Source organism: Salvelinus sp. IW2-2015, linkage group LG20 (assembly GCF_002910315.2).
Source record: "Salvelinus sp. IW2-2015 linkage group LG20, ASM291031v2, whole genome shotgun sequence".
Lineage (NCBI taxonomy): Eukaryota > Metazoa > Chordata > Actinopteri > Salmoniformes > Salmonidae > Salvelinus > Salvelinus sp. IW2-2015.
In genome coordinates, this window is record NC_036860.1 from 31,163,334 (window position 1) to 31,189,404 (window position 26,071).

At 41.1% G+C, this 26,071-nt stretch overlaps 2 protein-coding genes across 3 annotated transcripts in view; both read right to left on the reverse strand.

Annotated features, from left to right (window-relative positions):
- LOC111980898 (remodeling and spacing factor 1) overlaps positions 1–11,858 on the reverse strand; it is a 45,018-nt gene extending 33,160 nt beyond the window's left edge. The window contains exon 1 of the mRNA XM_024011948.2: positions 11,639–11,858. Within this exon, the coding sequence (XP_023867716.1) occupies positions 11,639–11,792 (154 nt within the window). The 5' untranslated portion in view covers positions 11,793–11,858. The remainder of the gene's footprint in view (positions 1–11,638) is intronic.
- Positions 11,859–14,194: 2,336 nt separating this feature from the next.
- LOC111980905 (small ribosomal subunit protein uS3) lies at positions 14,195–20,620 on the reverse strand. Of its 2 annotated transcripts, XM_024011960.2 has the most exons (7): positions 19,984–20,620; positions 18,837–18,967; positions 18,250–18,343; positions 17,889–17,983; positions 16,357–16,544; positions 14,557–14,796; positions 14,195–14,270 (listed from the first exon to the last, which is right to left on the reverse strand). In XM_024011960.2, the coding sequence occupies exons 1-6, from the start codon at positions 20,065–20,067 to the stop codon at positions 14,597–14,599; spliced, it is 792 nt and encodes a 263-aa protein (XP_023867728.1). In that variant the 5' UTR covers positions 20,068–20,620; the 3' UTR covers positions 14,195–14,270; positions 14,557–14,596. The 2 variants fall into 2 exon arrangements, with proteins under 2 accessions (XP_023867728.1, XP_070305441.1); XM_070449340.1 differs by having other exon boundaries at positions 14,195–14,796.
- Between the last annotated feature and the right edge of the window lie 5,451 nt (positions 20,621–26,071).

Below are 26,071 nucleotides of genomic sequence, written 5' to 3' on the forward strand. Positions count from 1 at the left end.
GCAACTGACACTCCAGTCTTGAGAAAAAAACAATACACTAATATTGCAGTTACCATGACAGCCTTTATTATAGAAATATTGCACTTGGGAAAAAAGAAATAGAATGAAACAGGCATTCTATATTTGCTCTATTATAGTGGCCACTACAGTAGACGTCGATCAAGTGCACAAGGCTACATGTGTGCAGAAATAACGTTGAGTAAAATAATACATATTTTTTAAAGAGCATCCCCTCACTCACACACAAAAGTGTTACTGTCAAGTTCAACACAACAAAAGCAATATCTTTGGGCTACACATTATTACGTTCTGCCTGTGGACATCTGTTCTACAACGTGCCAGCAGAGCATGATACCCTTTGTTGGCATAATTGATCTCTTTCAGGCAGAGAGTACACCTGGCATACCCCTTTTAATCCACTGTATTGAAAAAGTGAGAAAGAGGGAAAGTTTGTGGTGTTCCTTTCAACTCTATAGTGGCATCCAGCTTAAGCCAGGTGCAGCTCCACGTTATCCCTGAATCCACTTGTTGAACAAGCAATGCCTTATTTTCACCTAATTCTCTCATTCTGAAAATTAACCACATACTTGAGGGAAAACATAAGTTCACTGATAGTAATTGGTTTGTTAGCTAGTTAACATTTCACAGATTGCCAGGGTCCAGTAAGCAACTAACGCGTTATAACTTGAGGAACGGCAAGGAGTCATATACCAGTTAATACTATAGCGAATTGGTTAGGTTACTAATGTTACTTCACCTGATGTTGTAACGTTAGCTGTCTGCCTTCATTAGCCAGCTAATTTTCACACCATAAACTCAATTACTTGATCAGTGAAGTTGGCTAATGTTGTTCAACATTTCTTTGGCTAACTAAATGGAGAATTTGATCCAGCTAGCAAGATACTTAACCATGCTTGTTCCACCACACTTTCTCCCTCATCTCAATTGCCAGTTATTTTTCGGTTACAGCTCATGAAGTACGCTCCATCACCTTCTCGCCCCGGTCTCCGTGGGCAGGCTTCTCACCTAACTCTTTGTTATCGTTCCGGCGGACGCGCTGCTGTAACTGGAAAACGGCCTTTACTCTCCCGCGGTCTTTCCAAAGCGCGCAGTGATGCGGAAATTGGCAAATTGGTTGTCTCTTCAGTGGCGTGCTGCATTCTGTTATATGAACGATTGACTGAGCCTTGGATACAGCCAGTATTGCTCCAAACGCTAATCATTCGTATGCTTACAGCCAGTAGTGATCCAAGCCCCCCACCAAACTTTTCTCATCGGATCTACACGAATCACGTAGGTCACCTATTTTGGATTCAAAACTGAGAAATTTTTCTAAAAGGTGCCTAGTTTGCATCCCTGTAATGTAGACCTTCATAGCAAAACAGTATGTTTTAATAAATTATTTGGTGCCCTGAATATATTTAGTATAGTTTTATCTAAAAAGGATAAGCATTTTTATTCTGTACAGGCTTCCTTCTTTTCACTCTGTCATTTAAACTAAACAAAAATATAAACATGCAACAATTTCAAAGATTTTACTTAGTTGCAGTTCATATAAGGACATTAGGGCTGAATTAATTCATTTCAATTGACTGAACTATGGATTTCACGAGTGGGAATACAGATATGCATTGGTTGGTCACAGATACCAAAAACAAAAAAAGGTAGGGGAGTGGATCAGCAAACCAGTCAGTATCTGCTGTGATCACTATTTGCCACATGCAGCGGGACATCTTCTCAGAGTTGATCAGGCTGTTGATTGTGGCCTGTGGAATGTTGTCCCACTCCTCTTCAATGGCTGTGCGAAGTTGCTGGATATTGGCGGGAACTGGAACATGCTGTCGTACGTGTTGATCCAGAGCATCCCAAACAAGCTTAATTGGTGAGTATGCAGGCCATGGAAGAACTGGGACATTTTCAGCTTGCAGGAAATGTGTACAGATCCATGCGAAATTGGGCTGTGCATTATCATGCTGAAACATTAGGTGATTGGGGTGAATGAATGAGGCCCATTGTCGTGCCTGGATCTCGGCACGGTTTCTTTGCGCATTCAAATTTCCATCAATAAAATGCAATTAATGTTAGTTGTCCATAGCTTACGCCTGCCCATACCATACCAGAGTGCCCCATGGTGGGGTTTACAATATTGACATCAGCAAACCGCTCACCCACACGACGCCACTGTCTGCCATCTGCCCGGTACAGTTGAAACCAGAATTAATCCGTGAAGAGCACACTTCTCCAGCATGCCAGTGACCATCGAAGATGAGCATTTTCCCACTGAAGTCGGTTACGAAGCCGAACTGCACTCAGGTCAAGACCCTAGTGGGGATGACGAGCATACAGATGAGCTTCCCTGAGAAGGTTTCTGACAGTTTGTGCAGAAATCTTCAGTTGTGCAAACCCAGTTTCACCAACTGTCCAGGTGGCTGGTCTCAGACAATCCCGCAGGTGAAGAAGCCGGATGTGGATGTCCTGGGCTGGCGCCGTTACACATGGTCTGCAGTTGTGAGGCCGGTTGGATGTCCTGCCAAATTTTCTAAAACGACATTGGTAGATAAATGAACATTCAATTCTCTGGCAACAGCTCTGGTGGATATTCCTGCAGTCAGCATGCCAATTGCGTGCTACCTCAACTTGAGACATCTGTGGCGTTGTGACAAAAATGCACTTTTGTCACCAGCACAAGGTGCACCTGTAATGATCATGCTGTTTAATCAGCTTCCTGATATGCTACACCTGTCAGTTGAATGGATTGTCTTGGCAAAGGAGAAATGCTCACTAACAGATATAAACCAATTTGTGCACAAAAGTTGAAAAGATTGAAACATTTCTGGGATCTTTTATTTCAGCTCATGAAACATGGGACCAACACTTCACGTTGCATTTATTTTTGTTCAGTCTAGGTTAGTATTAGGAGTAACTACAATGTTGTTGATCCATCCTCATGTCTCTCTTATCACTGTCATTAATCTCTGTTTTATATGTCACCATTGGCCTCATGGTGAAATCACTGAGCGATTTCCTTCCTCTCCGGCCAATGAGTTATGAAGGATTGAAAATCCTCCCTGGTCTTCGTAGTTGAATCTGTGCTTGAAATTCACTGCTCGACTGAGGGACCTTACAGATAATTGTATGTTAAACATTATTATTGCACACAGAGTGAGTCCATGCAACTTGACATAAGCACATTTTTACTATTTAACTTAAGGCTTGCCATAACAAAGGGGTTCAACATTTGAGTCAAGATATTTCCGCTTTTCATTTTTTATTAATATGTCTAAAAACGTAATTCCACTTTGAGATTATGGGGTATTGTGTGTAGATGTTACGTCCCCAGCAATGAACTAAACAGAATGGCGAACTAACAAAGACTCACTAACATGAACCAAAACAGGTTGGGTTCTAAGAGGGGTTCTGAAAAACACTTATGGGGTTGTCCACTGAATTGACTAGCAACAACAACTGGGACCTAAAAGACACCCACTATACTTGCCCAAGAAAAGGCAAACAAAATTAAAACCTACACCAAACTTGAAGACAAAGCAAACCAATAAGTAGAGCAAAACAAACAAAAAACAGGAAGGAAGATCATATATATATATATATTTAAATAAATGAAATAGGGAGACCCAACTAAAAAAAAGTATTAACCCTCCACATCTCTCAAACCAACTGGAGCACTGGGCCAGCAACTCTTAAAACATCACATCTGACTAACGAGATGACAAGCCAGCACGGGTGTAACATACTGACTAACGAGGTGACACCAAATCAGTGCGCCCAACGTGCTAACATCCAACCTCTAAATATAAATGAAAAACCAAAGCCTGTAACACCTTTTCCATTAAGACAACAAATACAGTACCGGAATGTATTCAGACCCCTTGACTTTCCACATTTTGTAAAGTTACAGCCTTTTTATTTTTTTTACTGATTGTTCCCCCCCCCACCCTCATCAAATCTACACACAATACCCTATATTGACAAAGCAAAAACTTATTTTTTGGGCTCCCATTCTTCTCTGCAGACCCTCTCAAGTTCTGTCAGATTGGATGGGGAGCGTTGCGGCACAGCTATTTTCAGGTCTATCCAGAGATGTACAATCAGGTTCAAATCTGGGCTCTGGCTGGCCCACTCAGACTTCTCCAGAAGCCACTCCTGCGTTGTCTTGGCTGTGTGCTTAGAGTCATTGTCCTGTTGGAAGGTGAACCATCACCCCAGTCTGAGGTCCTGAGCACTCTGCTCCGTTCATCTTTCCATCGATCCTGACTAGTCTCCCAGTCCCTGACACTGAAAAACCTCCCTCACTGAAAAACCTCCCTCACAGCACCACCATGCTTCACCATTGGGATGGTGTCAGGTTTCCTCCAGACGTGACGCTTGGCATTCAGGCCATACATAGAGTTCAATCTTGGTTTCATCAGACCAGAGAATCTTATTTCTCATGGTGAGTGTCTTTAGGTGTCTTTTGGCAACTGCATGCGGGATGTCATGTGCCTTTTACTGAGGAGTGGCTTCCGTCTGGCCACTCTACCATTAAGGCCTGATGGGTGGAGTGCTGCAGAGATGGATGTCCTTCTGGAACATTTTACCATCTCCACAGAGGAGCTCTAGAGCTGTCAGAGTGACCATCGGGTTCTTGATCACCTCCTTGACCAAGGCCCTTCTCCCCCGATTGCTCAGTTTGGCCGGGCAGCCAGCTCTAGGAAGAGTCTAGGTGGTTCCAAACTTCTTCCATTTGAGAATAAGGGAGGCCAGTATGTTCTTGGGGACCTTCAATGCTGCAGACATTTTTGGTACCCTTCCCCAGATGTGCCTCGACAGTCCTGTCTCGGCGCTCTATGGACAATTCCTTCGACCTCATGGCTTGGTTTTTGCTCTGACATGGAGTGTCAACTGTGGGACCTTACATAGACAGGTGTGTGCCTTTCAAAATCATGTCCAATCAATTGAATTTACCACAGGTGGACTCCAATCAAGTTGTAGAAACAGCTCAAGGATGATAAATGGAAACAGGATGCACCTGAGCTCAATTCCAAGTCTCATAGCAAAGGTTCTTATTCATACTTATGTAAATAAGGTATTTCAGTTTATTTGTAACATTTTTTWTTTTTTTTTAACTGGGCCAATTGTGCACCGCTGTATGGGACTCCCAATCACGGACGGATGTGATACAGCCTGGATTCGAAACCAGGGACTGTAGTGACGCCTCTTGCACTGTGATGCTTGTGAGCAACGGTCTAAGGCACTGCAACAGAAAACTTTAATATCACATGATATTTTATTTCAGCTCATGAAATGTGGGACCAACACTTTACATGTTGAATTTATATTTTGTTCAGCATAGTTTGAATGAGGCAGACTTATGTCTTTGTGTAATTACAGGGTGGTCACTAGATTCTATAGCCACAAAGTCATAGATTTCACTCACAGTATCTGCTCATGTGCGGGTTCACTTCACACTGTTTACAGCGTGGTAGAGCCTCACACGCTGTTGAGCCTCACACTTCAACACTCAGTTGTTGGAGAGATTGACCCACTATGATCACTGGTGGACTTACCCTTGGGCAGGATTCACATCAAGGCGCCACAAGAGCTGGAAATAAAAATCAAATGAATACATGTATATCTACACATGTAAATACAGTATATATATATATATTTTTTTTTATTGTTTCTCCACGAGGCCCCCACATGCTCCACTCGAGGCATAATAAAAAAACTCATCAAAATCCATCGGTTTAAGCTTGAGATATGTTTTTTTGCATGGCCTCCGTCTCAATCCATCATATCCGGCAATGTTGACCTTCCACATCTGCTACAGCACCGAGCTACAGCACCGAGCTACAGCAGTGTTTGTCAGACCAGGAGACATCCAGAATATCGGTCTTCTAACAAAAACGTCTGTAGCGTCCGAGCACACTAATTTGACCCCTCTATGGAAAGATGAGAACCTCACTAACACGATGTTCTCCATTTTACTCTACCCCCACAAGAGTCATGGGACTCGTCTGGAGGTAACCTGATAAGACGAAAAATAAATGGAAGTGAATAGGGCATTTCCATGTAAAAGATATGAGTAATTCTACCGCAAAATAACACATTTCAGGTGCTGCTGATAGTGTCACCGACACAGTGGACATGTGTAGCCCATGTACGGTGCCTATAGAAAGTCTACACCCTCTTGAATTTTTTTCACATTTTGTTGCGTTACAAAATAGGAAATCGATATAATTCATTTTTTAGTCATCGATCTACACAAAATATTCCATAATGTCAAAGTGAAAAGAAAATTATATTAATAAAATGTGATTAATAAAAATGTAATAAAAAAGTTGCATAAGTATTCACCCCTTTTGTTTAGGCAAGCATAAGTTAGTTCAGAAGTCAAATTTGTCGTAACAAATCACATAGGTTATATGGACTCACTGTTTGAAATAATTGGGGTTGACATGATTTTTGAATGACTACACCTTCCTCTGTCCCTCATACATATATTACATACATAACCTGTAAGGTCCATCAAGTACTGAATTTCAAGCACAGATTCAACTACAAAAGACGAGGTGCTTTTTAAAAGCCTCAAAGCAGGGCAGTGATTGGTAGATAGTTAACAATAAATCAGACATTAAACAGATCTTTAAGCATAGTCAAGTTCATAATTATGCTGTGGATGATGTATTGAAACACCCAGACACTTCAAAGATGCAGTCGTCCTGTAGTTGTCCTTGAGCTGCAGGACAGGAAGGAAACTGCTTTGAGGCCAACTACAGAATTCAATGGCTGTGATGGGAGACAACTGAGGATGGATCAACAACATTGTAGTAACTCTACAATAATTAACGAAATGACAGAGAAAATACAAATACACAGAATAAAAATATTCCAAAACATGCATGTGTAAAGTAATACTGGGGGTAAAAACAGCAACGGAACACACTTTTTGGCATAAATCCAAAGCATTATGTTTGGGTGAAATCCTACAACACTGAGTAACTGCCTCCTTATTTTCAAGCATGGTAGTGGCTGCATCATGGTGTAGGTATACTTGACATTGGCAAAGAGTGGAGAGTTTTTCAGGATAAAAAGAAATGGGATGGAGCTAAGCACAGGCAAAAGCATGGAGGAAAATCTGCTTCAGTGTGCTTTCCACCAGACACTGGGTGACGAATTCACCTTTCAGTAGGACAATAAACCTACAACAAGAAGCCAAATCTACATTGGAGTTACTTACCAAGAAGACATTGAATGTTCCTGAGTGGCTAAGTTAACGTTTTGACTTAAATCTGCTTGAAAATCTATGGCAAGATTTGAAAATTGCTGTCCAGCCATAATCCCCAAAACCTTGACAGAGCATGAAGCATTTTTTAAATAAAAATGGGCAAATATTGCACAATAGTGAACCGTTTCAGGAAACTAGGCGTATGTGGCGCGTCACTACTTCACAGGAGCTCCATTTGAACGTAAACAATTTAAATAAATAAACATTTGGGGCAGAAATATGTTCTCGAACGTGAAATTACACATGCCTTAAACTTGTATGCAATCTGTAAATACGAATAAAATTGTTAAAATTACGAGCCTAGTTGGTTTAGCCATGGAAATAAACAGCAACCTTCCAGTTAGCCATGATATGTTGAGCTAATGAGTGGGCTGGACATGCCGGGAGATGAGTTCGGATTGATCTGCCATGTAGCATGTTTCTCTCTATAATATCAGCTGGTCAAGTATGTGTAAGTAATCCTTTCTAATGTGGCTTTTTTGAAAGATATCGCGTAGTAAACCTGCATAAGTGTTGTTCTGCACTTTCTGGAGGACCGAGTTTTGAAAATCAGTGGAATAAGATTATGATAGCTAAGGAAATTGAGAAAATTATAGCGTTTGATTGCAAACATGCAATCGAAAAGAGAACACACAGAAGGCTCCGGAAGACATCTTCAAACTAAGGGCAAACATGGCATCGGTGACTAAGAGGGAGAAGTGTCCATCCATGTATATGGGTAAGAGAGTCTAGCTAGCTACATTGTCAGATAATACACATTTCTAATTTAGTCAGAAATTCATTTTCATTTCAAGTTAAAGTGAAACTTTTAGCTAGCTAGCTAACGTTAGCTGGCTGGCTAGTTAATGTTACGTGTATGATCTGTGTAGTAATATTATTCTTTGCATTGCTAGTTAAGCCTGATGTTAGCTAGCTAACATTGAACCTGGTTGGTTAGCTACCTGCAGATTCATGTAGGGTTGTACCGTTATGAGTTGGGATTATGGTTAATTGTTTAGCTAGCTACATGTCAAAAAAAAAAAAAAAGACTCCACTATGCAAGTATCTACTTCAATAGAATGTTAATGTCACTGGAACAACTGTTGATAGACGTAGCTGGTAAATTCGTTCTGGCTGTCTACTCCGATTTCAGAGCACTCTCGTCAGTGTGCCAGAGCACAGAATAACTGACAAATTTACAAACGCTCAACACCTGTTGAATAAGGCCAGTATCAGTAAACGTTGGCAAAAAAAGCGTAATTAGATTGTTGCCAGCAGGACAGTTGCAGTCACCAATGCACTGGATAACATAAAAAAATCTGCCTAACCAGCTCTGCCAGGGCGAGTAAAATTGTCAGAGTGAGCAGATCTTTCATTTGTGTCTAGACGTAAACTCAGCAAAAAAAAAGAAACGTCCTCTGTCAACTGTGCGTGGTGGCATTATTTTCAGCTAACTTAACATGTGTAAATATTTGTATGAACATAAGATTCAACAACTGATACAAACTGAACAAGTCCCACAGACATGTGACTAACAGAAATGGAGTAATGTGTCCCTGAACAAAGGGCGTGGTTGGTCAAAAATCAAAAGTAAGTCAGTCAGTCTCTGGTGTGGCCACCAGCTGCATTAAGTACTGCAGTGCATCTCCTCCTCATGGACTGCACCAGATTTCCCAGTTCTTGCTGTGAGATGTTACCCCACTCTTCCACCAAGGCACCTGCAAGTTCCCGGAAATTTCTGGGGGGGGGGGGGGTGGCCCTAGCCCTCACCCTCCGATCCAACAGGTCCCAGACATGCTCAATGGGATTGAGATCCGGGCTCTTCGCTGGCATTGGCAGAACACTGACATTCCTGTCTTGCCTTTGAGATATTTTGTAGTCACGTTTCACAATTTGGAACCGCTGTTTTTATGGAACAAACGCGCCAAATAAATGGACATGTTGGATATATATGGACGGAATTAATCGAACAAAAGGACAATTTGTGATGTTTATGGGACATATTGGAGTGCCAACAACAGAAGCTCGTCAAAGGTAAGGCATGAATTATATTTTTATTTCTGCGTTTTGTGTCGCGCCTGCAGGGTTGAAATATGCGTATCTCTTTGTTTACAATGGTGCTATCCTCAGATAATAGCATCGTATGTTTTCGCCGAAAAGTCTATTTGAATTCTGACATGTTGGCTGGATTCACAACCAGTGTAGCTTTAATTTGGTATCTTTCATGTGTGATTTAATGAAAGTTTGATTTTTATAGTAATTAATTTGAATTTGGCGCTCTGCATTTTCTCTGGCTTTTTGCGAAGTGAGAAAGTAGCGTCCCGCCTAAACTCAGATTTTGGATATAAATATGAACTTTACCGAACAAAACATACATGTATTGTGTAACATGAAGTCCTATGAGTGTCATCTGATGAAGATCAAAGGTTAGTGATTAATTTTATCTCTATTTCTGCTTTTTGTTACTCCTCTCTTTGGCTGGAAAAATGGCTGTATTTTTCTGTGACTTGGCTCTAACCTAACAATCGTTTGGTGTGCTTTCATTGTCTAACCTTTTTGAAATCGGACATGTTGGCTGGATTTACAACAAGTGTATCTTTAAAATGGTGTAAAATACTTGTATGTTTGAGTAATTTAAATTATGGGATTTCTGTTGTTTTGAATTTGGCGCCCTGCAGTTTCACTGGCTGTTGACGAGGTGGGACGCTACCGTCCCACATACCCTAGTGAGGTTAATTGTTTATGGTTCATTGAACAAGCATGGAAAACAGTGTTTAAACCCTTTACAATGAAGATCTGAAGTTATTTGGATTTTTAGGAATTATCTTTGAAAGACAGGGTCCTGAAAAAGGGACGTTTCTATTTTTGCTGAGTTTAGCTAGCTTGCTAACCAACATTAGCCAGTTAGCTTGGGTGCTTGACTGCTGTTAGGTCAGAACGCTTGGATCAACCCTACTTTTCGACCAGAGCATCCAGTGTGCCCTCAGAGCGAAACACTCAATTTACAAATGGACAATCTGACAACAGTTTATTTACACCCAGAGCACCCTCTGGCACTCCAGATTAAATTTACGAACAGACCCATAGTATAAACCAGCCTTTAGTGTTGAAATCTTTGGTTGTTTAGTACATAGCCGCACATGTGAATTTCTTACCCAAGAAGACTTACAGCTGTAATTGCTGCCAAAGGTGTTTCTACCATGTACTGACTCAGGGTACTTATCTAATCAAGGTATATAATTTCTTTTATTCATTAATCCTTAAAAAATATATAGAGAATTGTTCTACTTAGACAGTAATGTGTAGATTGTTGACAAAAATACAATTAAATCCATTTTAATTCCACTTTGTAACAATAAAATAAATTAATAGACTTTCTATAGACACTATATCTGATGCTGTCTGCCCAAAAAGATTTTGGCATCGGATACATGGGCTACATACAGTAAGACAGAGAGGCGCTGTTTCGATCACTGATGCTTTCTCCAATGAGATAGTTTCAGCCACTTGTGAATTGAAGGAAAGTTGGCGGTTGAACAGTGCACTGTTCAGATGCTAGAATTATTTTGGGATTAATGTAAAAATGTCTCTCTCATCAAATCACTTCAAAAAGTGACTGGTTCATGTTCATGGCACATTAAAAGGTAGTACATTTTTACAGTTAAATTACTCTTCACTATAAATGAAAACAATTGGGGGCGAACAGGCCTCTGCCTGGGACCTCCAAATCACTATTCGGCCCCAAATATGTTTTTTATTTCATGCATCAAAATACAATTTTTTATTTAAAAACTAACCATTAAGATTTGTTGACAATTTGGACTTTGTGGCTACTATACAAGCTAATTGGAACCTAATTACTTAAGGAGTCCATTGGCAGGAAGACCAGGTGTGCGCGTGCGCAATACAGCGCGAGCGAACCACAACTAAAATATTACTAAACGGAAAATACAAATGGACAATTGTCCTTATCACAACATACGTCATAACGCAAAGAACATGTGTGCCCCATACTTTCATAATTGTTAACAGCAATTAATCTTTGTGCAAAAGCTCAAAGCAGTTTCTGTAGGATGTGATATCGTGCAATTCGGTCTATGGCAGATAAAGGCTGGAAAATAAATTCAATCATTTAAAATCAGCAAATTTCACCGAAGCCTTTCAGTCTTTGAAAAGTTCGGAGTTAAACAGTGCAAAAACAAAGTATCTGACTCACCCGGGATCTTTAGTATGAATTTGGGACAGCAAAAATGCATATAAATCGTTTGGAAAACACACAATAACAACTAGCTAGCTGGTACAAACGACACAGAACACTATGCAATGGTGTGGAGTCGCACGTCCCCACAGCAGCTCGCGCTTTTCAAACTATACCTGAAGATGTGTCTTGGAGATATCTCTCCAACTGCGGGAATGTGAGCTCCGGTAGATCCAGCAAAGCTCCATAACGCTCTAGAAAAGAGCATATCACGGCGTAGCTTGGGCACAAATCGGAGGAGAAACCCGCCGATGGAGCCGAGGCAGCCATCTTTTCCAATGGTGGAGCAGCAGACTCGAAAAGCTCGGAGGACCAATGATTGCCCACAATTCACCGCGAAAAAGAAAATAGCAGCCCAGAGGTCTTTGCGGTAAAAAGTAAAATTACTAATGTAAAGAGTATGCGCGCGGAATGATCCTTCAGTGATACTATTTAGGCACTGATGAAGGTGTGAAGAGTTTCACATTCTTCCATAGTTAGGCAATTTAGCCCCAAATAAATACATGGAAAGTCTGCCATACAGTGGCTCGGACGCAGCTGCCATTTTGTAGCTTGAATAACTTCTACAATGTGATACACTGCCTGCCTATTGGCAATTGTATCAATTCATCCACTTGTAACGCCACGAACACTCAGTGGGGATAAAAGTAAAGATACCATCATAGAGAATGGCTCAAAAAATGAAAGTCACCCAGTAAAATACTACTTGAGTTAATCAAAAAGTATTTGGTTTTAAATATACTTAAGTATCAAAAGTAAAAGTATAAATCATTTCAAATTCCTTATAAAAAAGCACACCAGATAGCATCGTCTTTTATTTTTTACATTTACAGATAGCCAGGGGCATGCTCCAACTCTCAGGCATCACTTAAAAACAAAGTATGTGTTTAGTGAGATCAGGGGCAGTAGGGATGTTATCTTGATAAATGTGTGATCTAGGCAATTTTCCTGACCTGCTAAGCATTCAAAATGCAACGGGTGTCAGGGAAAATGTATGGAGCAAAAAGTACATTATTTTCTTTAGGAATGTGGTTAAATAAAAGTTGTCAAAAATAAATAGTAAAGTATAGATATCCCAAAAAACTAAGTATTTTTACTTATTCTCCACAGCAAAAATATAATTTTGGGAAAACTATAGAATTATGTTTTCCATGCAAAGCTGTATTTCACCCACCAAAAACATGATTTTGCTAATGATTTAGAAGTCAATTACCCTGATTTTTCAAATGCAATGAATGATGGTAAATACTGACACAGGTAATGTTACAAAAGTATGTGGACATCCCTTCAAAATTTGTGGATTCGGCCATTTCAGCCACACCCGTTGCTGACAGGTGTATAAAATCAAGCACAGCCACGCAATCTCTATAGACAAACATTGGCAGTAGAATGGCCTTACTGAAGAGCTTAGCGACTTTCAATATGGCAGTCATAAGATGCCACCTTTCCAACAAGTCAGTTTGTAAAATATCTGCCCTGCCCCCTTCAACTGTAGGTGCTGTTATTGTGAAGTGGAAATGTCTAGGAACAAAAGGCTCAGCCACACAAACTTACAGAACTGAACCGCCAAGTGCTGAAACGCGTAAAAATAGTTTGTCCTCGGTTGCAACACTCACTGCCGAGTTTGAAACTGCCTCTGGAAGCAACGTCAGCACAAGAACTGTTCGTCGGGAGCTTCCATGGGAGAGCAGCCGCACACAAGCCTAAGATCACCATGTGCAATGCCAAGCTTCCGCTGGAGTGTTATAAAGTTTGCCTCCATTGGACTCTGGAGCAGTGGAAACGAGTTCTCTGGAGTTATGAATCACGCTTCACCATCTGGAAGTCCCGACGGACCAATCTAGGTTTGGTTGATGCCATGAGAACACTACCTGATCGAATGCATAGTGCCAACTGTAAAGTTTGGAGGAGGCATAATGGTCTGGGGCTGTTTTTCATGGTTTGGGCTAGGCCCCTTCCAGTGAAGGGAAATCTTAATGCTACACTATACAGTCATACATACTAGACAGTTCTGCGCTTACAACTTCTTGGCAACAGTTTGGGGAAGGCCCTTTCCTGTTGCAGCATGACACTGCCCCCATGCACAAAGCGAGGTCCATATAGAAATGGTTTGTTGAGATCAGTGTGGAAGAACTTGACTGGCCTGCAGAGCCCTGAACTCAACCCCATCGAACACCTTTGGGATGAATTGGAATGCCGACCACGAGCAAGGCCTAATCTCCCAACATCAGTGCCTGACCTCACTAATGCTCTTGTTGCTGAATGGAAGCAAGTCCCCACAGCAATGTTCCAACATCTAGTGGAACGCCTTCCCAGAAGAGTGAAGGCTGTTTTCGCAGCAAAGGGGGGGACCATCTTCATATGAATACCCATGATTTTGGCATGTCCATACATTGTCATAGAAAATGTTCCAGATATTTTTTTATATTACACATGCAATTGTAATTCACACAGACAAGTTAAATTGCTTAACTTTTTAACCACCATTATGACAAATTAAGTAAAAGTAACAGTTTGGCAATAGGTTGCAACTACATTCTAGATGCTCTGGGGTGGGTGTCAAGAACCAAAGTGACTTTAAAAAGGCAAAGGCTCCGTTTTAATGCAAGCATTGTGTAACTTCCCATAGTGAAAGGTAATTTGGTCAAATAATTTCAAAGAAAACATTTACAAACATTTACTATTTTTATTTTTTTTCTCAACACTTGAAAAAGGTATTTGGATAATTTCCAGATGACTCATGATGACCTGTTAAAAAAAATAAAAAATATATAGAAAATTAGAGCAGACATTTTTCTACCTTAAACTTAAACTTTGCACTCCTTTTAGGCTATGCTAACAAAATGCATAGATTTATGTCAATGGGCAACGTGTTGTCTGAAACCAAGCGTCTCTGCCAGCCGTGGTGGGATGCAGACAGACCGAGATAGTAGGAAACAGGGTTTCTGTGTTCAGGGGGAACGACAAAGCAGCACTGTGCAAGCTGTACTGGAACTTATCCTGCCTTTTTAACACTTAGCTAAACCTGCCTTACATTGGGACAATTGTGACTCTGGTTTGGGGCTCCCTCATGGTTATGCTGTGGGGACGGGTGTCGCAGGTGCGACGGCAGCGGCCTCCGGCTTGGCTCCCTTCTGCTCTGAGATGGGGGTTGAAGGGACCTGCTCGTCCTTGGGTTCCACGATGCTCACGTGGTCGGGGAGAGGCTTCTTGGGGCCGATCTTACCGCTGGGATCCCAGGGCAGCATGATCTTCACCTTGATCCCCAGCACACCTTTGGACAGGCAGAACAGATTGCACCTCAAGTATTTGACACCATTTCACCACTTATCATTTCTGGTCCTTTTCCATAAGACGACAAGTCGTCTTGATTAGTGTTGTCACTATACAAACCTTGTACTAATGAAACCAGGCCAATTATCTCAATACCAAGCAGTATTGCGATACCATAGGGGGAAATCAGCAGCCTAGTTTCCTGTTCACCCCCAAGACGCTTGTTCCCGTTTTCAGGATTCGTACAGAGTGGCAAGTCAAGTAAGGACTTTCAAGTACTAATATCTATTTTCAAGGACCATCAATTTGTAACAGTTAATATTATGCAATCGTTTCTAGTAGCCACCAGGTGGCAACATATTGCCACAACCTCATGGGGGAAAAACAGTATTCATCACTACCTTACAAGTTCTACTAAATAATACGATGTTTCACTACATGAGTGTTAAGTCAGTACTAATGATTTTGTAATTTGAGTAGTGACAAGCAGAGTTGAGACATGCCTACTGGTGAACACATTTCCTATTCACATTACTACACAATTCCAGCTGAATGACTGTTTTTATTGGGTATTTGGGAATCTACTAATTAATAGTTACAGAAAAGTGTCTTGCTTTAGTGTTGCTGGTCGGGAAAGGGTGGGTGGCCTGTGTGAAGGGAAAATGGCATGTGAACGGCCACCAGAATGGCAGGCACACGGCTGCCGCTTGATAAAGCAGAATATCGCGGGCGCCCCGTAAATGAGGATATTGGCAAAAAAGCTGAAGGTTGTTGCAGAGAAGTGTGGGATGATTGGGTCCAGTGATATAGTGGTAAACTATACCGAAGAAAAATATAAGACGCAACGTGTAAAGTGTTGGTCTAATGTTCTCAGAGCTGAAACTAGAGATACCAGAAATGTTCCATACCCACAAAAGGTAGGATTAAATCTACATTTGCCTGGCATTTTAGCTATCCATGTGACGTTGCCAGGCAGATACAGTCAGTTCTGTACCTGCCTGGTTGAGTGGCAGTGTGGATGGGATGAGCGAGCTCGCCTGGCAACCACAGCATGAAACACGTGAGGAAATAAAACTCAGTAGTCTGCCTGGAAATTAATTTGTAAGACCAATACATTTTGAACATGAACATATTTGGTTATTATCTGTTTTCTCATTTTAATCCAAGTACTTTTCAAGTATCAACTTGAGAAAATGTCTGATTTAAGGTATTCCAATACTTTAATTTCTGAGTTCTAAATTCAAGTACTTTAAGCACCTCAAGTGCCTTGTGCACTTGAGGTGCACAAGGCGTTTTCTAAACGTTCTACATATGTGCTAAGCAAAAAGCTGTCACAAATTCAAACATCTATTCAATACAACACATTGAATTTAACTTCAATGTTCAGTGTATAATAGATTGGCTGATTTGCTCATATTTACAAAGGCCTACCTGTGATTTGGTTGGAGGAATATACATGCATAATGAGCTGCATGTCATTGTGGCAGTAAGGGTAAAACACTGCAAGAAATGTTCTTTACTCTTCAGTTAACACAGGCATAAAACCCCAGGGTGACCTCACCTTGACGGAGCAGCACATGGCGGACAGCAGTGTCGACGTAGTAGTTAACGGGGTCTCCGCTGTGGATCATGAGGCCATCCACGAACTTCATAGATTTGGCCCTCTGACCCCTGAGCTTTCCAGAGACCACCACCTCACAACCCTTGGATCCGCTCTCCATGATGAAGCGCAGGACACCATAGCAGGCTCTGCAACACCAAAACAAGCAGAATTAAAACACCATATATTCTTACAAGTCCCAGGTCTTCAACTTTGCCAGACAGTGGCATGAAAACAATATACAACAGATAATTGCAGTCTTGATCTCCTAAACTCTATTCATCCCACCCTTTAGAGTAGTGTGTAAAATATTGTAAAAGATGAGATTGCGCTCTAACAGTGGGATTTTCCAGTTTCAACTAACACCTAAAAGAATAACTGAAGTCACAAGAGGTATACCATACCACTGCATCACTTCATTATATTTTCAAGGTTTGACAGGATGGGCATTAAGAATGTTCGTTCATATGAAAATGATTCATTCGCGTTTTAAAAAGTGAAAAGGGGCTTAAAGCAAAAAGCTTACAGTACACAACTGAAAACGTAACATTTTCACAGCACTTGACATACTCCACAAACAAACATCTTAGAGTTTGAAATGTTATCAGTGCTTATACATTTTGCCTGCTAAATAGTTGCATTAAAAAAAAATTGAGCAGGGATTTTTTGCCATTGAAATCTTTGGGAGGGCTAGTATAGTTGCATCTCCAGATTTTTTTTTTTTAAATGAACACAACTTCTCGGGATGAAAAACACTTTCAGTGTAAACTTAAAACCCCTAAAACCAGACTGAGCATGTAGGAAAGATTATGGACCATTTAAAAAATATATAATCTTTGAAAACTAACAATCAACAAAATACAAAACCAGAGTCAGGGAGAATTGAACATTCCAAAAACAATTAATTTAGCTAATTATGTTTGAGCAAAAGAACACAGCATTAGCCATAGAAAAATGCATAGAATTGTAGGACATCTTTAAAACTGCAACATTTTCTCTCAGTTCCATGGCAAAATGTATAGAATTGCAGGAAAATTACTTTAAAGCTGGAGAGAAATACTCAATCATGGACACTCTTACTGACAGTTGTGGCTACTTTGCATGATATATTGTTGTCTTTACCTTCTTGTCCTTTGTGCCGTTGTCTGTGCCCAATAATGTTTGTACCATGTTGTAGTCATGTGTTGCTACCATGCTGTTGTCACGCGTTGCTGCCATGCTATGTTGTTGTCTTATGTGTCTCTTTATGTAGTGTTGTCTTGTCTCTTTTCATGATGTGTGTTTTGTCTTATATTTTTATTTAATATCCCAGCCCCCGTCCCCGCAGGAGGCTTTTTGCATTTTGGTAGGTCGTAATTGTAAATAAGAATTTGTTCTTAACTGACTTGCCTAGTTAAATAAAGGTTCAATTTACAAAAAAAGTAACTAACACACACCTTTAATTAAGTACTAACCATAGTTAGTACGAGAAAACACAGGGCAAAGATTCTCACCTGCGGACAGCCAGACCCCCAAGAAGCTTGTAGCGCAGGGACTCTGCCTGGGCGATGGCGCACAGACCACGAGTGGCAACCTTCTCAGCATACAGCTGATGGCAAGAAAAACAGACAAGGACAGTTATATAACCACACTCACAGTATGTTGCAAACTTTCACAGAGCAGAAAGTGTTTAGGGGGACAAGACAACGATAGAATTTCTGGTAGTATTTGACAAGGAATGAGCCACAAGCAAATACTAACTTTATAGTCATCCACCACCCCTAAAATATGATCCTGAAGCAATGAAAACAAAAATGTAGAGATCTATCATGGCCATAACATAACAATGGGTGTCTGAAACCAAGCATCCCTTACCTCAACACTGCCCTCTGGGAAGCCAAACCTCTTCTGGACCACTGCAGTCAGCTCACGGATACGACGCCCCTTCTCACCAAGAACGTTTTGTGTCCTGGTGAAAAAGTATTTGGTCTGTTGGCACCTCAACAGTTTGAGTCAACTCACTGGCTCTCAACAGTAGTGTTCATTATCAGAGACAACTTTCTAAAAATCTAAGTTTATCAGATAGTCAAACCTCATGTGGTCATATGTGGAGAAAAGTTCACGATCCCACCCACTGCAGAAAACGCATTGAAAATATAGGGAACATTATTGCATTCACCATGAATGGCGGTCAGCACGCAGTCATTAATCCCCCCCCACAGATACAGCTATAAACCACAACCCAAAATAATGGGAACAGATATGCACCATGTAATTTCCAGAGCTAATTAAAAAAAAAAATTGGGGGGGGGGTGTTCAGGCATTTAGCTGGACATGCACAACCAATAGTGTGGATTCATCTTGACAGACTACTTTTGAGGTCAAAACATCTGACAAACATTGATTTGGAGTAGAATGTGCCAGTACGCCTGTGGTTTTTATGTCCAGGTGTTTGGACTCACCTGGTAGCCAGGATGATGATTTCGGTCCTGGTTGGAGTGACACGAACCTCCACACCGGAATAGCCATCCTCAGCGAGCTCTCTGGTGAGGAACTCGTTCAGTTCAGCTTTGAAGATGCCGTCAGCGACAAACTGTAAAAATATGACAGGAGGAGTGTGAGTGAGGTAATCAGCAAGTAATTTAGCGGGGACAGTTTGAAATACAGCATCCTGGCTGCTCATTGCAACAATCAGTAGACTTACCAAGGACACATGTCTAACCAAAGTAAAGATTGGAATGTTACATGTACACTTCGATCACATTAAATACAGTTTAACTCTCCTGGTCGAACCGAGAAAACCCCATCTATCCGGAGGCAACTTATTTTTCCGACGCACACATTATCTGGCCTCACGGTGGCATGTTGATGTTTTATGGAAAACTGGCATAGTAATATTGTAAGACCTACTAAACTTGCATGGCCAGGAGAATACCCTGCAGGTTGGGGATTGATTTACATTTTGAAGCTGCGGATAAGAAAGGTACCAGTGGGTTAGCAAAGTAACTAGTTAGTTAACATCTTTAGCAAACTACACTGGTCAATGAAGAATATATTTCAACACACTACAGTATGGGATCATGTGCGCGTGCTGCCTAGCATGCTAGGTCACCAGCCGTAGCTTTAAAAATATAAATACATTTTAAAAACTTCGGAAAATTGTACATCTACTTACAGGACATGTTACCGCAGTAACTAACTTCTTAACTATAAGGGTGGTTTCTATATATGTGAACTGAAATCTCTAAAACTAAAGATAAATCGGTACAAACCTTCCTTTTCTTAGATATTTACACTGCCATCTTGTTAGTTAGTTAACATCTTTATTTGCACTGCCATGTTTCTAGTTAGTTAACATCTTTAGCAAACTACACTGGTCAATGAAGAATATATTTCAACACACTACAGTATGGGATCATGTGCGCGTGCTGCCTAGCATGCTAGGTCACCAGCCGTAGCTTTAAAAATAAAAATAAATTTTAAAAACTTCGGAAAATTGTACATCTACTTACAGGACATGTTACCGCAGTAACTAACTTCTTAACTATAAGGGTGGTTTCTATATATGTGAACTGAAATCTCTAAAACTAAAGATAAATCGGTACAAACCTTCCTCTTCTTAGATATTTGCACTGCCATCTTGGGAAGTTTCATAGACCGGAAAGACTGTTCCGGCTTCCCGGAAATAACCATATGCTATTGTTTTCATTTAAGCGCATGCACATTCCCTGATTCTCCTCTTCCTCACTGCGTTAGGTAGAATAGCTGAAATACGTACAAAATGTAATTGATCTGGAATGTTATACAATTCTATTTATTTCCGTCAAGTATTGTACGTTTTAGTTTTAGTTTAGTTTGCATTCTGTGACACCAATCAGGCCCTCGAGGATTGGAATTGCCCAGCCCTGCACAAGAACAAACTCAGCAAAAACGGAACAAAGGTGGATTGTATTAGCTGGCTAGCAACTGTTGGGTTTTTGTGGTCCAAACCTGTTTGCATACAGTTAAGGCAAGGATTCACAAACACGTTTTGGCACTACACCGCTGATTCACTAATCAAGGTTTGATCATTTGAATCTGTTGGGGCAAAAAACAAAATGCTCACCCATTGGGGTCCCGAGGACCGAGTTTTGGAAATGCTGAGTTAAGACGTTGGATTGACAGTCGCTGGATCAGGGTTCAAGTCCCGGTCGAGGCTACCCCCCGAATTTTCTAGAATATACTTAATTGGTTTCATTGACCCTCCCCTTTAACTGCAACATTTTTAGCTACAACGTCTGAGTCGGTTGGAGAGGAACAGCTTGAGCAAAGTGAGGTGTAAAGTCACTGATCTACAAATAGTATTCTCTGCCAAATAATAGGCTTTATGTGATTAAGATTCACCTCCCCTGGCATAGGCGACCCCACCCCACCACCAAATACACATGCACAACCAGACATTGATGATTGGTGACAGGTTGTCTCAGTTAAGTAATATTTCCTAGGATTTTCTACCTGCAGCAAACTTAGTGGATCATACTGGAAATACCAGTGAAAGCAAAGTGCCAAAAAATAAATAAAACATGGCCCTAATCCTGGGTCAAGTCTCAAATATGGATGAATTGGTGTGTATGCACAGAATACTGTTGTACACTTTTTAATCCACTAGATGGAAGTAATGGGCAACCCCTTCTACTGAAAGTTGACAAATGTCACTTGTATGGAGTTAGATGTTTCAAAGGGTAATGTGAGCATATAGCCCATTTTCCAGTTGTTTTTTTGGCTCAGAGTAAAACAAAGTAAAACCCACCAATCCCAGTCCTGATTTCAATGTAGTAAATCTTGCTCATTTGCCCCTGGTAATGAAACAGACATTATTGTTTTACCTATTTGCAACTTTAGTACCGAAATGTTCTTGCTGCTCCGACAGGATAGCCTAATGATAAAAGGGTACACGGTTGAAAGTAGAGACTGGGTTTAAAGGGTATCGTAGGGTGTTTGACATTATAATTTTGATGGGTGCTATGCTGGCCCAAAGGTTCCATGGCATTGGTGCAACTTTCAGTGGGGTCATGTCCCCCCCACATTCCGAAATGGCATTTTTGGCCCTCCCAGTTTTATCATTGCAATGTGTAAAAAAATATATACACTGGTGTGCTTTAGGACCATGTGGACGCCTCCGAGCGGTCGGTTAGGCTGTGTGAAGGCAAAGCTTTTGGAAGGCTGGCTGGACTAGCACGGGAGAGTTGAACATAGTTCAGTGTGTATGTGTTGTGCTTTTTCATCAAGTTGTAAAAGAGAGCATAGCAGAAAGTGTCTACTCTTTAGTTGACTGATGTAGCTGGGAATGTAACGGCTGTTTAACTTAACAGGAAAAAAAACTAAACAAGTGTATCAGTATGGCAATGTAACATTATTGATCTGTCAGTTTCCCTAACTAAATCCCTACTTTTCACAGTGAAACAGTAATAAACAGCTCAAATGTTATAAGTTTCACTGTCATGGTGCACAGTAGAGGTCACTGTCATGATGCACGGGACAGCAACACTTGCTATGTTTTGCATAGGCCTATAGGATATAACTTACCTTTTAGGAGGACGATTTGTAAGCACAGACAAATAAATGGGTAATCGATACTGCTTTAAAAAGAAAAAGGCGCAACGCTTGCTCACCATAGTAGCCTAACCAGTAGCGGATTTAGGTATAGGCGACATGGGCACACGCCCATGGCGCCTGCACAAAAATATGTGGAATGGTGACATTTGTGTGATTGTTTCAACTGTTCTGCCTACGGCTATGGAACCCTGACCTGTCCACCGGACGTGCTACCTGTCCCAGACCTGCTGTTTTCAACTCTCCATTGACCGCAGGAGCGGTAGAGATACTCTTAATGATCGGCTATGAAAAGCCAACTGACATTTACTCCTGATTATTATTTGACCATGCTGGTCATTTATGAACATTTGAACATCTTGGCCATGTTCTGTTATAATCTCCACCCGGCACAGCCAGAAGAGGACTGGCCCACCCCTCATAGCCTGGTTCCTCTCTAGGTTTCTTCCTAGGTTTTGGCCTTTCTAGGGCGTTTTTCCTAGCCACCGTGCTTCTACATCTGCATTGCTTGCTGTTTGGGGTTTTAGGCTGGGTTTCTGTACAGCACTTCATATTAGCTGATGTACGAAGGGCTATATAAAATAAACTTGATTTTGATTTGATTGGTTTTCTATTGCTCATTTACATGTCAAGTCAATGATATCATGTCACCGTGTGGGAATGTGGTCAATAACCTTGTCGGAGTGGGCACCTTGATTCTAGTTTGTGAGCTTGGCAGGCTACAGCCTGGAAGGTCTCCCACTCAGAAGTACGAGATGGGGAGGGGGGCGGGGGTAGGTTGACCTCAGGTCTCCCCACTGTAAGCCCGAGGTAGGGGGAGCGGAGCAAATCTATCAAATAGCACACCTCTAACTTTGTACAGTACTAATGCAATTAGTAACATCAGTCACACTACGAAATGCTACCAAATAAACCACAATTTATTCATAATACTGTGAATATATAGTTTCACAGACATATTGTTGCATTTTTTTTCGTTAAGAATAATATAAAACCAGTCAGCACACCACCAAGGTGAATTGGTTTAGTCTTGACTCTTGGTTGACAGTGTTGGGGGATGGGTAATGTATTGATGCTCAAGTGGGGGGCACTGAAGGGTGGGTTCGCCCAGGGAGCCATACAAGCTAGAACCGCCACTTAGCCTAACCTAAAGTTGAAGTCTGAAGTTTACATACACCTTAGCCAAATACATTTAAACTAAATTTTTCACCATTCCTGACGTTTAATCCTAGTTAGAATTCCCTGTCTTAGGTCAGTTAGGATCACCACTTTATTTTAATAATGTGAAATGTCAGAATAATAGTAGAGAGAATGATTTATTTCAGCTTTTATTTCATTCATCACATTCCCAGTGGGTCAGAAGTAGCATTGCCTTTAAATTGTTTAACTTGGGTCAAACGTTTCGGGTAGCCTTCCACAAGCTTCACACAATAAGTTGGGTGAATTTTGGCCCATTCCTCCTGACAGAGCTGGTGTAACTGAGTCAGGTTTGTAGGCCTCCTTGCTCGCACACGCCTTTTCAGTTCTGCCAACAAATCTTTTATAGGATTGAGGTCAGGGCTTTGTGATGGCCACTCCAATACCTTGACTTTGTTGTCCTTAAGCCATTTTGCCACAACTTTGGAAGTATGCTTGGAGTCATTGTCCAGTTGGAAGACCCATTTGCGACCAAGCTTTAACTTCCTGACTGATGTCTTGAGATGTTGCTTCAATATATCCACATCATTTTCCTCCCTTATGATGCTATCTATTTTGAAGTGCAACAGTCCCTCCTGCAGCAAAGCACCCCTACAACAAGATGCTGCCACCCCCGTGCTTCACGGTTGGGATGGTGTTCTTCGGCTTGCAAGCTCCCCCTTTTTCCTCCAAACATAACAATGGTCATTATGGCCAAACAGTTCTATTTTTGTTTCATCAGACAAGAGGACATTTCTCGAAAAAGTACAATCTTTGTCCCCATGTGCAGTTGCAAACCGTAGTCTGGCTTTTTTATGGCGGTTTTGGAGCAGTGGCTTCTTCCTTGCTGAGCGGCCTTTCAGGTTATGTCGATATAGGACTTGTTTTACTGTGGATATAGATACTTTTGTACCTGTTTCCTCCAGCATCTTCGCAAGGTCCTTTGCTGTTGTTCTGGGATTGATTTGCACTTTTTGGACCAAAGTACATTCATCTCTAGGAGACAGAATACGTCTCCTTCCTGAGCGGTATGACAGCTGCGTGGTCCCATGGTGTTTATACTTGCGTAGTATTGTTTGTACAGATGAATGTGGTACCTTCAGGCGTTTGGAAATTGCTCCCAAGGATGAACCAGACTTGTGGAAGTCTACAATTCTTTTTCTGAGGTCTTGGCTGATTTTTGATTTTCCCATGATGTCAAACAACGAGGCACTGAGTTTGAAGGTAGGCCTTGAAATACATCCACAGGTACACCTCCAATTGACTCAAATGATGTCAATTAGCCTATCAAAAGCTTCTAAAGCCATGACATAATTTTCTGGAATTTTCCAAGCTGTTTAAAGGCAGTCAACTTAGTGTTTGTAAACTTCTGACCTAATGGAATTGTGATACTGTGAATTATAAGTGAAATAATCTGTCTGTAAACAATTGTTGGAAAAATTACTTGTGTCATGCACAAAGTAGATGTCCTAACTGACTTGCCAAAACTATAGTTTGTTAACAAGAAATTTGTGGAGTGTTTGAAAAACTAGTTTTAATGACTCCAACCTAAGTGTATGTAAACTCGTTTTTAGTCGGCTTTGCGAGTGTACAATTATGTTCACTCCGGGGCCTGAAACTCCCCATAATTCAATTCTCGACGATTGTACATCCACTAAGACCGCAAAAACTTAAAAACATAAATTGAGAAGTCAACATACAAGTGTAAGTAAAAACTAATACTAATAAGTAGCGCATATAAAGCACCCATATAAAGCACTGAAAACACAATCATCGCGGGATGAACAAGTGACGGATTTCCGGCCAAGGGTGGTCCATTTAAAAATCATTCCTTCTTTCCTCGCCCTGCAAGTGTATACTCGTCAGACGTGTCCACTTAATTTGAGGGCTGAGGGGATAGGGTGTATTTTAAGTGTTTGGACCGCAGCCTCTATTTCAATGAGACCACACATGCTAAGCACGCTTATACTCTCACGCCCAAATAGGAGAGGTAGGCTACTGAAGTTGAAGCAGCGAATTCTGTGTGTATAAATGTGAAAAATGTGCTTTTAATACAATAGGGAGGACACCAAATATTTTCATTCCACAGTTGTCTGTCTGACCGCCCGCTCCAACATGCAGCATGAAAAATGCAGACCGCCGTAATGATCTCTGTTGGTCCCTCAGGCATCCCGTGGGATCTCAACTCTAGTGCAGTCAGTACACAACACTATGCTCATCATGTCTTAGCAGGGTGAGATGGTGACAGGGGTCCCAGCAGGATCAGACAGCCAGGGAAGACCAGTCTACGGAGCTTAGGTGAATTTTGCAGTATATTAACAATATCAGTGAATGGTACAAAGTTCCATCTTGAATTGATGGGTAGAACTACAGTAGCTACAGGACAGCAGCTAAAGCTACATTCTGGGATCTGAGAGTAATGGTCAATTCAATTATTGAACCATTGATTCTATTCTTGGATAATATAATGTATAAATATACACCAAGATAATTCTTTGTCATGCCTCATTTTAGAAGGATCAGATGGTGACAGGGGTCTCAGCAGGGTCAGGCAGCCAGGGAAGACCAGCCTGTGATGGAGGTGAGATGAATTTTTGCAGATACACTTTATTCCCTCTGTGCAGTGAAACACTGGACAAGCCAGATGTTATTTTAAGGCAGTCTGACAAACCTCCAATGTTGATTTCCAAAATTTGGTTGATAGAGGCTTTTCCAGATGACACAAAACATGTCAAACAAAAATGTGAGGAAGACCTGGTAGAAGCTATTGATGATGATGAATGGATACAGATATATTTGAATGCCCAGTCATGTTCATGTCAGTCATGTTCATCTCAGACATAAAGTACTGCAGTTTAAGACCATCAGTAGAATGTACTATTTGCCAGTGAAACTGAATATCATGCACTCAGAAATGTAATTCCTCTGC